The 13,725-nt window shown below is 39.0% G+C and overlaps 1 protein-coding gene across 1 annotated transcript in view; it reads left to right on the plus strand.

Moving 5' to 3' along the window:
- The window catches only part of ASXL3 (additional sex combs like transcriptional regulator 3), a 124,773-nt gene extending 111,307 nt beyond the window's left edge, over nucleotides 1-13,466 (plus strand). The window contains exons 9-11 of the mRNA XM_012725786.1: nucleotides 678-783; nucleotides 4,643-6,596; nucleotides 9,636-13,466. Coding sequence (XP_012581240.1) covers nucleotides 678-783; nucleotides 4,643-6,596; nucleotides 9,636-13,346 — 5,771 coding nt within the window. The 3' untranslated portion in view covers nucleotides 13,347-13,466. The remainder of the gene's footprint in view (nucleotides 1-677; nucleotides 784-4,642; nucleotides 6,597-9,635) is intronic.
- Nucleotides 13,467-13,725: the final 259 nt, after the last annotated feature.

Genomic DNA, 13,725 nt, shown 5'->3' on the forward strand with positions numbered 1-13,725 from the left:
TTCTGCTCCCCACTCTGTCCCTGGTGAATCCTCTCACCCTCCGCATCTCTGGCCTGTACCCCAGTTCTGTATGAATAAATAAATAAATCTTTAAAACAAAACAAAACAAAACTGTGTTATGTAAATGGCTTTGGCCTACAGTTCCCATTTCATTTCATTCTGTGCTGTAGTCCTATCACCCACTCAGGAGAACAAAAAAAAAAAAATACATATTCATATCTCTGTGCTTGTGATTTAATGACTTCTTCAATCTCGATCATCCCTCAAAAACTAATTCAGGAATAAGTTCTTACATATGGTTTTCCTTAATCAATTTAGGCAGAATTAAGTACTTTCCTTTCTATAATTTTACTACCTTTATTCTTCTGACTACACAGGATATTATATTATAGTCAGCAGTGTTCCTTTCCTTCCACCAGATTGACTTCACTGAGGACAGTGAAATACATTTTTCATTTGCAGGCCCTACTTACCTTGCAGTATACTTGCTCAATGTTTTAGATTCTCTATAACTAAATTGTGATTTGAGTGATGCTTAAAGAACGAGAAGCTATAAAATATTTTCAGTAATCTCTTACTTTTCCACATCCATAAACGTTTATAAAAATTAGTTATTTTTAATAATTGGCCAAAGGTAATGACCATTTTTACTCAAATTGTAAGCATTTTCTTTCTAGGAGAATTTACTCCAGAAATGCAATTGCGAATAAGGCAAGAAATTGAGAAGGAAAAGAAAACGGAACCTTGGAAAGAAAAATTCTTTGAAAGGTTTTATGGAGAAAAGTAAGTACTAGAACATTTTTTCCTCATTTCTCTTAGAAAGAAATGAAAATGTAATTCTCTGCTTCACATAGCACACTCATATGCTGTAAAACTTAATAAGCCTGTGATAAAAGGCAATAGTCCCTCAGTGTAAGAAATTGCAGGTAAAATTATAGTGGCATATCAGCACTTAAATTTTAAAAAATGCATTTCAAGGGTTTATAACCTGTCCATGAAAATTCATTTTTGACTGAAAATAGCACATGAAATCCAATAGAAGTCAATTTTGGCTTTCTTAACTGGAGCTTAGTAAAAATCTCCTGCTTTTTTATCTAAGTACTTTCATTAGTGAATATCTCAGAGAAAGTAGTTTCAGGCACATATTCTCACATTTTCAAAATATGTTGACTATGCATATATATTTGCTTAGTTCTTGATTTTGGGAGAAGCTACAGAAATATTACCCTCACGCTATCTATATTTTTCTTCAGGTGTAGCCTGTTTGTAACACTTTATTTTCATTTTGTGTGTGTTTCCTTTTTAAAATAATATCATACCAGCCACAAATAAATTTGGTAGTTACTGACCTCAACTGAAAATGGTTTCTCCTTTGCCCTGCAGTTAACAGACACATCCTCTATTTGGCAGGATTCGATTTTCATAGACAATCAATCCCTAAGAAAGGAGGAGAGATTTGGAGGCTGAAAATTGGCCATTATGCAGGTCTTTCTTCATAGTAGAAAATAGAACTGCCAGGTACACAGTTGATGCTTGAGTATGATTGCTGTGTATAAAAGACACTGAGTAGTTGTAGGTAACAAAATCTGTACCATTTGGATCTAATTTCACAAATGTACACCTATTAATGAAGAAAATCATACTAGGAATCTCACATGAGTGCCTTTCATGAAAAGGGATCACATTATTTACTAACAATCTGCATACTCAGATTGCTAAACCAGCCTTTGTTGAATCTCTCTAACTGGAAGTAGTGTCCAGTAGGAAGAAAGGCTGGAGTTTAATGGCTATCCCAGCATGCCTGGGTTCATGTACATATTTCAGGGAAATGAGAAGGGGGGATTACTATTTTTTTTCTCAAAATTTAAAGAGCTTCTCTGGCTTCTCTGTCTTATCATCTTGTCATAAGCAGAATTAACTCAAACCTGGTTATTGAAGCTTTTCAAACAGAGGTAGACTTCTAAGACCACCTGGACATACTGACTGATAATTTCCAGAAGACACTGAAGATCATTTAAGAGGTTTCTCTCACCCTTTGCTGTCAAAGGAAAAGTTGGGAGCACTTTGTAAAGTAATGACAGAAGCATAACCAAATTAGTTACCTCCAAAACCCTGGTCCAGTCTGAGTTCTTTTTTTTTTTTTTTTAATTAATTCAACATCATTTAGCTAACATCTCCTCTAAGATGGGCACTATAGAAGATATCGTAGGTACAGTCATTTATAGGGCTTCCGAAGACTCTTCCTTCAGGGAGCCTAATTTCTAGTGACCATGCATTTAAAGGAGCTCCTCTTGATTCAGTAGATAACTGTTGCATATGCTCCTGCTTTGCTAGGTTTTAAGAAGTATGCAAGCATTATTCCAGTGTTAATCTCCCTGTTGATCTTAAAATAATGGATACCATCATTATTCATATATTTTAAAAAAGTTCAGGAAACTAAGGGGCAGTGAAACTGATTTCCCCAGATTTACACATGGCATAGTTCACTAACTTGGTTAGGGTCTTTAATCCAGCAAACCCTTCTCAGACAAATTTATATATAAACATGCACACTCGATTTTTTTTACATGGAATTTGTGGGCTTCAGAGACTCCCTGGGATATCAAGTTCAGGGTTTCTTTTGGGAGGATCACAGTTACAGAACTGTGACTACCCTTTCCATCACCTTCACCTAGTTCTTAATACAAATAGCTCTTTCACTGGTCCTTTTCTTGCTATCCATAGAATTATCAATAGAATTTTTGTCTCCTTAGGGCTTTGGACTTCTTTCTTGTTCTTATTTATCTTTGATTATATTTTGGATGTCATATATATTTTGAATACTTCATTGACTGCTAATTTTAATAGTTCTGGATTACTACATTCCTCCAGTAGGAACAGGATTTTTTTTCTTAGCAACAGATGATTTTCATTCAACTTGATACTGTGTGACTCTTTTTGCTCTAAGTTCCTCAAGAATGTTGCTATCCACCTTACCTCTAATTAAGATATGTCTGTCTTCATTTTCTAGCCTTTGTTTGAAATCTTTGCCCTATTGACTTACTCTGCATATAATATAGTACAATTCTATGTTCAGTTATTTAACTCAGTCATAGGAGTTGGTATGTTGATTTGTGGTATAGACTTCTGGAGTTCCATGCTTTCCTTTGTGCAGTAAATGGTGTACTGTTAGCATCTTTCTTCTGCACTTTATGTCATCTTAGAGGTATTTTCCCTTAAAAATAATAAAATGTCGACATTGACATATTTTATACATTGTCACTTGCTATGTATAATATATATATATATATATATTTAATAGCATTAAGAATATTTAATAATACCCTTATTAACTATCAGAAATTTGACTGCTAGTGGATAGATTCCTATATGTTCTACATCTAACCAAGTACTAGTGGTATCTCCTCTTGACCTAACCCAAAGTATCTTCTAGCTGATTATTCTGCTTTAAATTTATCTGTAAATTAGCTACTCTGCTTCTCTAGTAGCACAGTTATAGGATTCCCATCTTAGGGACTAAGTGGAAAGAAAAAAGACTACTAAAGGAGGTGTCTTCTATCTTCCCAGAGATTTCTGAATTTTACTAAAGAAGATTACAATCAAATATCTATAAAGTTTGTTAAATTTTACTTCCTTTCATTTTGAGGATTTCATTTGCGTGAAAGTCTAGATTCCACTGTGGATTTTTTCCTTCATTGGTACTAGTATATCCATATTTCCTCACTCAAATCTGTTTCCTCCTCAGGAATAATTTTTTTTCTGCTTCTCTTTGTAACTGACAGTACTCTAATTTAACTTCATTTAGAATGCATATTTTTCTACCATCTAGTGATGGTTTTATAACTCACTATTACAAGAAATAATGATTTACAGTATCTTTGATATAATTCTGATTAAGTTTTCTTTGCTACCTGAACTCTAGTCTGGATTATTTCTTGATATTCTTTGCTATTTTTAATGGAATATCTTTCAGCAAGAGGTCTACATGAAAGAAGTTAAAAGTCTTGTTTCATGCAAATATAGTCTAGTAAAATTAATGTTAATGACCTTAAATTTTTTTTTATTTTTTAATAAAATTTCCATATTTTCTTAAGTTATATAGTTAGATAATAAAATAAGAAGGTTAAGTAAAACCTCTTATGTTGCTTTAAGAGTATTTATTCTTTGGAAGTCATTTAAATTTTAAGATTTTGGAACATATCCATCTTATCATAATTATTTGGTCATGTTATATCCTCTGAAGACTAATTTTCTACATATATACCTTTCTACTTTTTGACTTTCAAAGATATATATTACACATTCTTTTACTTTTCTGTTCATATTTTCTAATCTTCTGTAACTTCTAACTATATTATTTCCTTTACTAATACTTAGTAAAGTTCATATCTCCTTGCTTAAGAATAAAACTTTATCCCTTTTTTAACAAAAATTCAGTTTTATCTTAGATAGTCTAAAAGCAGTAGAAAAACTCAGTCTGTAACCTGATTTACATAAACCAAGCTTGGTTTACATAAACCAAGTGACTATAAAATTAATTTGATGCATTTGTTTCTCGAGGACAGTGTTTGCAAGAGATCCAAGTGGTATCCAACATAATTTGTGGTTGAACAATAATTTAAAATATCTAATTTCTGTTCAGGTTGGGCATGTCAAGAGAGGAATCTGTAAAGCTCACATCCGGACCAAACAATGAGGGAGCTGAAAGTAGTTCTTCATGTGGAACATCTGGGCTTCCAGGCCTTTCTGTACAGACTCCCTTGGAAGAACAACACCCAAAAAGCATGAAAAATCCAGCTTCTCCAGAGCCTGATTTCTGTGCTACACTTTGTCCTATGGTAGATGTAGGTAAAGATGTAATGGTAGAATCAGAATCTGAGGATATCTTGATCTCTGAAGAATCTGTAATTCAGGAAGAAATTGCAGAAGAGGTAGAGACTAGTATCTGTGAATGCCAGGATGAAAATCATAAGACAATCCCTGAATTTTCTGAGGAGTCTGAAAGTCCTACCAACTCTCATGAAGAACCCTCAATAGCACCTCCTGAAGATAATCTGGAATCCTGTGTTATAATGAATGATGTTTTAGAAACTTTGCCTCATATTGAAGTTAAGGTAGAAGAGAAGTCAGAATCTCACCAGGAAGAAATGTCAGTTGTTATTGATCAGCTGGAAGTATGTGACTCTTTTATTCCTTCCACTTCATCTGTGACTCATGTCAGTGACACAGAACATAAAGAGCCAGAAACCACAGTAGAGACCAATACTCCAAAACCAAAACCAGGGTCGTCGTCTTTAGAAGGACAATTTCCAAATGAAGGAATTGCTGTAGATATGGAGCTACAGAGTGATCCTGATGAACAGCTTTCTGAAAACGCTTGCATCTCTGAAACTTCCTTCTCTTCTGAGAGCCCAGAGGGAGCCTGTACCAGTTTGACATCCCCAGGAGGGGAAACCCAATCCACTTCAGAAGAATCATGTACTCCAGCCTCTCTTGAGACAACATTTTGTTCTGAGGTGTCCAGCACTGAAAATACAGATAAATATAATCAGAGAAATCCCACTGATGAAACCCTTCATGTTTCTTTGATGTCAGAAATATCTCCAATATCCACTTCACCTGAAATATCAGAAGCATCTTTAATGTCCAATTTACCGTTAACGTCTGAAGCATCCCCAGTTTCTAATTTACCTTTAACATCAGAAACATCACCCATGTCTGATTTACCTTTGACATCAGAAACCTCTTCAGTGTCTTCCATGCTCCTCACAGCTGAGACCACTTTTGTATCTAGTTTGCCACTTCCTTCAGAAACATCTCCAGTTTCTACTTCTTCCATGAATGAAAGAATGGCACATCAGCAAAGAAAGTCCCCTCCTGTAACTGAAGAACCACTCTCACCACAGAAAGATGAATCTTCTCTCCCCACTAAATCTCTGGGAGAGAGCCTTCACTCTCAGCAAAAGACTTTATCAAACACTCCTGAAGTTATAAAAATAGGTTCTTCCACTACTCCTGAGGCATTTCCCTCTGAAGAATTACACAATAAGACCTTGAGTCAACAGTCTTGTAAATCACATGTTGAAACTGAGAACTCCTACCCTGTTTCAATTTCAGAACTTCCTTCAACAGAAATGATAAAAGTTAAAAACCATAATATCCTACAACGAACAGACAAGAAAGGGGTGTCCTCACCGTTGGAATTATCTGTCTTTACTGAGGAGTCTGAAAGTAAGGGAAGTGAGCATCCATCAGTCAAATTACAGGATAAGCAATATGTTCCATCAGTGGATAAGCCTTCATTTTCAGAAGGCTCTAGGAATAAAACACATAAACAAGGTTGCTCACAGAATCGATTGGATACCTCACATAATCCCAAGTCTTCGGAGCTCTCCAAGTCACCTGAAGGCATAAGAAATGAAAATAGAGAATCTGAGATATCCAAGAGGAAAACTGCAGAGCAGCATAGCTTTGGAATATGCAAAGAAAAGAGGGCTAGGATAGAAGATGATCAGTCAACCAGGAACACATCATCTAGCAACCCACCAGAGAAAGAACCGCCCCCAAGAGAGGAGCCCAGGGTACCACCTCTCAAGGTATGCCACTTCTGTAGGCTTTTCCTATTGAGATACTTAATTTTCAAAAAAATAAAAAATAAAAAAAAATGTTTTGTTTTCTTCCAGGTTTTATGTAGCCATTTATAATTTAAGATTCTCAGTACCCAGTCTGCTGTCAAGTTATATCTAAGACTCTGTATGGAACTCAAATTTTAAGCTAAAGTATTCATTTTATATAGATTAACATATATTTGAACTTCAGAATTTAGTGAAAAAGAATTGGAGAGGGAGCATTGTTCTCCTTTGCTTGAGGAACCCAATGTGTAAAAAGAGACCTACTTTAGGGAAAATTTGAAAGATAATTCAGTGTTCTATAAAAGTTCTTTAGGGCTAGGAAAGAAGTAGTCAAAAATCAGAAGTATACTCTAGAGAGATGAAGCTACGTATTATTCCTTCATTTTCCCACAGTGAACACCACCATTTCTTAAGAGTGGGCCTGATTTATGGGAGAACCTCATTAAATATAATGTCAATAATTTAATGAAACTGTATTATGAACCCTGAAGAAAATTACTATAGATATATAGACATAAAAATCCACTTCTTTTTTATTTTCAAGAGAGTAAAGAAGTACATATTTAGCTTTACACATAGGGAAGCTATATACAAACATCCTATTATGTATTTCCTTTTGATCCCAGGTAGATTTGTACTTTCAGAAAACAAACCTTTTATATGAATTGGCTTTGCTTAGGTAAACAGAAGAAAAGGTAAATTGAAGCTATCTTTCCAGCTTTAAAAATATCTACCCAGAGTAATTTATATTTAGTTGTGCTTTTATCAGTCCATTTATATAGTCCTAAAGTAAAGTGGCTTATTTCATCATAGGGTTGATCTAGAATAATACATATACTCAAGCTTTATTTTTCTTAACCTCTTTATTTTGTGCTACTCTGACATCTAATCATATGTGAATCATGATGTCTGTAAGGCTGACATTTGAGAGTGTGGTTTTAGTTATTCTGTTTAATAAAGCAGTCTCTACTAAATAAGATTCCAGAAATATAAAAGATAAACACCAAGTTCCAGTTAAAAACCTGCTTTACATTTTAATTTCGGCAACAATGAAAAGAAAAAATAATAAGCATGCTTCTCATAGGATATATTTCTAGCAATACCCATCTGAGTTTTTGGTCAGAAACCATTTTTCAAAGTGACACATTCACAGTAGCCAAGACAAGGCATCAGCCTACATGTCCATCGACAGATGAACTAGATAAAGTGTATGGGACAGATGCTCAATGGAATGCCACTCGGCTATTTAAAAAGATAAAATGCCTTTGGGATAAAATGAGTAGATCTTGAGGTTATTTTCCAATATGAAATAAATTAGAAAGTAAAAGAATGAAACCAGTTGTTTTCACTTACTTGTGCAATATAAATAACCAATGGAAAACACTGCCAAAGCACAATGAAATAACTCTCAGGCTCTGTGGAAAATGTAATTGTACCCAGATAGCAGGGGTAAGAAGGAGCGGGGAGGGAAGGCAGATATTCTGGTGGCACAGGAGTATTTGGTGGAGAATGAATGAAGCAAGTGTGCATGTTGAGGTATGAAATTGTTCTCCCCAAATTATATAGTTACGTGAACAAATGGCATATCAATAGAACTCCATTGAAAAATAAAATTAGATGAACACTATAAGTATATTTAATGTTCAGCCTTGAGTTCTTAAGTACATCTAAACTTAAATTTATTTTTAGGCAAAAGGAAGTATTTAAATGAACACTCGAATGCCTTCTCTAAATTCTTTTTTTTTTTTTGAGCCTTTAGCTTAAAAGGGAGATGTCACAAGAAGTTTGAATGTGAGTAGTGAGAGAATTCAGAAAGGTAATTCAATCTACTGATGTTCTAAAGCATAATTCCAAATTGATAATTTTTTATAGATTCCCAGATATTTGATCATACATGCATTAAGAGGAACAAGTTCTCTAGGAAAAACTTTTTCTAAAGGATAAGGGCAGGCAGGGATAAGCAAAATATTTACCAGCATCCCAAAAGGGGAAAGCAGAGGCTCGTGTCACTCACTGGTTACATGATTCCAGGGAGTCCACCTCCCAGGATCCATCTTTTAGTTCGATCTCTTTAAGAATGTCCTCAGCAGCCAGCACACCCAAGCATTGTTCTGGGATGTTAATTGCCAGGACTGTGCCTCAAGAATTGTTGATCGTGTCATAAGTAGGTAAACATTGTGGGTTTGGATATTTATAAAATTTAACAAAAGAGATTGCTAGCCCATACTTGCTTTTAAAGGAAGAAAACCAGAATTGCCCTTATTTCAGGAAAGCATATTGACAATAAAATCCCTCTGGAAAGCACAACACTCTCACAAATATAGTTTTATTCCTTATTTACGACAACTCTGGGAAGAAATTGGCCAGAAATAACATTTTACAAGTGAGTTTACAAACTTGTATTGTATGCTTATTACATACATATAAAGCAGCCTTTTAGGTGTTAAGGAAGTATATAAAAGCCATAGAGACACTGCCGCAGGGAGGTTATTAGAGAAACTGAATTACAAGGATTAGCGGAAGGACAAAGTTCTAGAACGAGAATGGTAGTCTCCTGACCTCTTGGCTAGCATTACTTCCTTGTGTCAAATTAAGACAGATAAACTCAAGTAGAATTAAGTTCCCTGCTTTTCATTCCAGTAAGGAAGGTAATTTAAAACCTAAATATCTCTAAGTCATTTTTGCTAGCCTCATTTTAAACAAGCATGGATTTTGTTTCCATTTATATCAGGCATTATGAAAATTTCATTTCCATGCCAAATGAATTCACTCATTGATGTTTTTAGAGATTAAAAATAGAGATTTAAAAGTTAATTTTCATATTCATGTTGCATTTCTTGGCACCTATACCCCTCAGGCCCATACAGGAATTTTAGGTGTAGTTGATTTCCACACTATGAGTGAATACAGCTTCTTTTCTCCAGAGACTTTCATCTTCACATTCCACATGCCTCCTATGATCATGTATGAAATACTTATCTCTTCATTCTCTCCTTCCTGTAGATCCAGCTTTCCAAAATTGGACCACCTTTTATTATCAAGAGTCAACCCATCTCCAAACCAGAGTCCCGCGCATCCCCTAGCACTTCCGTCAGTGGTGGGAGGAACACGGGAGCCAGGACCCTGGCAGATATCAAGGCTCGAGCCCAGCAGGCAAGAGCCCAGCGGGAGGCAGCTGCAGCGGCTGCTGTAGCTGCTGCAGCAAGCATCGTTTCTGGTGCCATGGGGAGCCCAGGAGAGGGAGGAAAGGCGAGGACCCTGGCACATATCAAAGAGCAGACAAAAGCCAAGCTCTTTGCAAAGCATCAAGCCCGAGCCCACCTCTTCCAGAACACTAAAGAGTCCCGATTGCCTCCACTCAGCTCAAAGGAAGGGCCTCCAAGCTTAGAAGTCTCTTCAACTCCTGAAACAAAAGTTGAAGGCTCAACTGGTGTCATCATTGCCAATCCAAACTGTAGATCTCCTACCAACAAGTCTGTGCACCTCCGGGAGACTGCCACTGTGTTTCAGCAGCCTCTTAACCCAAGCAAACTTCCAGAAACTGCCACTGACTTATCTGTGCATAGTTCTGACGAAAATATACCTGTGTCACATTTATCTGAGAAAATTATTTCATCTACCTCTTCTGAAAATAGCAGTGTGCCCATGCTTTTTAATAAAAATTCTGTCCCCGTGTCTGTCTGCAGCACTGCTATGTCGGGAGCAATTAAAGAACATCCCTTTGTGAGTTCTGTTGATAAATCCTCTGTTCTGATGTCTCTTGACAGCACAAACACTACAATTTCTGCTTGCAATATAAGCATGTTAAAAACCATCCAGGGGACTGATACTCCATGCATAGCCATTATACCAAAATGTCTTGAAAGCACTCCTGTTCCCGCCACTACCGAGGGCTCCAGTGTGTCAAATTCCATGGATGACAAGCAGTTGCTCATGTCAAGCAGCAGTGCCAGTAACTTAGTCTCCAGTCAGTACACCTCTGTGCCAACTCCCTCCGTTGGAAATAACTTGCCAAACCATCTCTCCACTAGCTCTGTTTTGATTCCCCCAACGGGAATTAACAACAGATTTCCTTCTGAGAAGATAACCATGCCCAGGGATGAAGAGCAGGCCTCGGCATCCATGGGTACCACTGTGAGGGCAGCCCTCAGCTGCAAGGATTCTGTCACGGTCACAGACACTCTGGTTGCACGCCCACCCATGGCAATGTTTACTGGGAGCATGCTGACAATAAACTCTTATGATAGTCCTCCCAAGTTAAGTGCTGAAAGCTTGGACAAAAATTCAGGACCTCGCAACAGGGCAGACAATTCTGGGAAACCTCAACAACCTCCGGGAGGCTTTGCACCAGCAGCCATCAACAGATCAATCCCTTGTAAAGTCATCGTTGACCACAGCGCCACGCTGACCTCCACTTTGTCTCTGACTGTCTCCATTGAAAGTGCTGAAGCCAGCTTGGACCTCCAAAGCAGATCTGTGAGGACAGAAACACCCATACAGCCCATGGCATGTCCTCAGGTATCTGTCATTAGCAGGCCTGAGCCAGCTGCAAGTGAAGGTGTCGATCATGGTTCTAGTTTCATTGCTGCTTCTGCAGCAAAACAAGACTGTAAAACGATGCAGGCCACCTGCACCAGTCTCCGAGAAGTACCCCTTGTTGTTCCAGACAAATTAAATGAGGTGACTATCCCTAGCAATAGCTTTGCTGAGCAGGCACGTGTCCCAACCACTTTCAAAAGTGAAGCAGACACAACCTGTAGCAATCAGTATAATCCAGGCAACCGGATTTGCTGGAATGATGAAGGGGTGAGGAACACAGGACAGCCTTTGGTCAGTCACTCTGGTTCAAGTAAACAGAAAGAATATCTAGAGCAAAGCTGTCCAAAGGCTATCAAAACTGAACACGCCAGCTACTCCCACATGTCAGAACTTCACCCCAGGAATCTCATAACCAACGTCGCTCTCCCTGTGAAATCCGAACCTCTTGAAGTGGACAAGGGCTTCAGAATGGACACTGAAGACTTCCCTGGCCCTGAGCTGCCTCCGCCAGCAGCAGAGGTAGCCCCTAGTGTGCAGCAGGCACCAAACGTGAAGGCTCCAACCTCTGGTCCGATGGAAGAGGCCATTTCCTTGGCTACAGACAACCTGAAAAGAGTTTCCAATGCAGGGAGCTCAAGCTGTCGCCTGTCTTCAGTGGAGGCTAACAATCCACTGGTGACACAGTTGCTGCAGGGCAACCTACCTTTGGAAAAAGTGTTGCCACAGCCCAGGCTGGGAGCTAAACTCGAAATTAATAGGCTTCCGCTGCCTCTTCAAACTACCTCAGTGGGCAAAATAGCACCAGAGAGGAACGTGGTTGAAATGCCTTCCAGCTCTCCAAATCCAGAAGGAAAGGGCTACTTGGCAGGGACGCTTGCACCCCTACAAATGAGAAAGCGAGAAAACCATCCCAAAAAGAGAGTAGCCCGGACTGTAGGGGAACACACTCAAGTGAAATGTGAACCAGGAAAATTGTTGGTAGACTCGGATGCTAAAGGGGTGCCTTGTGTCATCAACACCAGCATGAATCAGCTGGGACATGGCCAGCCATTTAAGCAAGAGTGGCTGAACAAGCATGCCATGCAGAACAGAATTGTTCACAGCCCTGAGGTCAAACAGCAGAAGCGACTGCTGCCCTCCTGTAGCTTCCAGCAGAATCTGTTTCACATTGACAAGAATGGTGGCTTCCATCCTGATGCTGGTACCTCACACAGACAGCAGTTTTACCAAATGCCGATGGCGACCCGGGGCCCCATTCCTACTGCAGCTCTGTTGCAGGCCTCTGCCAAGACCCCAGTTGGCTGTAATGCATTTGCCTTCAATAGGCATCTTGAACAAAAGGGATTGGGAGAAGTTGCTCTCTCTTCAGCACCTCACCAGCTAAGGCTAAGCAACATGCTGTCCCCCAACATACCCATTAAAGAAGGTGATGACGTGGGAGGGGCTGCACACCCAATGCCAAACAAAGCACTAGTGCACCCTCCACCCCCACCACCACCTCCCCCTCCGCCCTTGGCTTTGCCCCCTCCTCCCCCACCACCACCTCCACTACCTCCACCTCTTCCTAATGCCGAAGTCCCACCAGAGCAAAAACAACCACCAGTTACCATGGAAACCACTAAGAGACTTAGTTGGCCACAGTCCACGGGCATATGTAGCAATATAAAATCGGAACCTCTTTCTTTTGAGGAAGGTTTAAGCAGCAGCTGTGAACTGGGCATGAAACAAGTTTCCTATGACCAGAATGAAATGAAAGAACAGTTAAAAGCATTTGCGATAAAAAATGCAGATTTCTCTTCCTATTTGCTTTCTGAGCCACAAAAGCCTTTTACCCAATTAGCTGCTCAGAAAATGCAGGTGCAGCAACAACAGCAGCTCTGTGGAAATTATCCAACAATACACTTTGGGAGCACGAGCTTCAAAAGGGCAGCATCTGCAATTGAAAAGTCTATTGGGATTTTGGGAAGTGGCTCCAACCCTGCCACCGGCCTGCCTGGTCAGAACGCTCAGATGCCCGTCCAGAACTTTGCCGACAGCAGCAATGCGGATGAATTGGAACTGAAATGCTCTTGCCGGCTGAAAGCCATGATTGTGTGCAAAGGCTGTGGGGCCTTCTGCCACGATGACTGCATAGGTCCTTCAAAACTCTGTGTAGCTTGCCTGGTTGTACGATAGGAGCTGAATGCAAGGTGCAGTATCCCTTTTCAACACGGAAAAGCCAAATGGCATCTACTGCAACAAATTGAATAACTCGGTGGTTTATAGCACGCTAATTTATTTTCCTTTGGAACAGATTGTCTTTTCTCTATGGGATGATTATTTTCTTGCATTTCTCAGAAAAGGGAGATTGCATCTCAATTGAGTGGCTCACCAGCATGTTTTTTGCATACTTAGTTGCCGTTCCCAGCTTGGAAAATTTCTGTCCGAGGATATACAGCTCACAGCTCGCTAGCCCGTTCTTCTCTTTTTAATCCAGGTGTAGGTAGGAAAGGACATTTTATTGACTTACTACTAATCGAAATGCAGTGGTAGAAAGAAAATGGCCAAGGAATCT

Source organism: Condylura cristata, unplaced genomic scaffold (assembly GCF_000260355.1).
Source record: "Condylura cristata isolate star-nosed mole 26May11 unplaced genomic scaffold, ConCri1.0 scaffold00016, whole genome shotgun sequence".
In the NCBI taxonomy this organism is placed as follows: domain Eukaryota; kingdom Metazoa; phylum Chordata; class Mammalia; order Eulipotyphla; family Talpidae; genus Condylura; species Condylura cristata.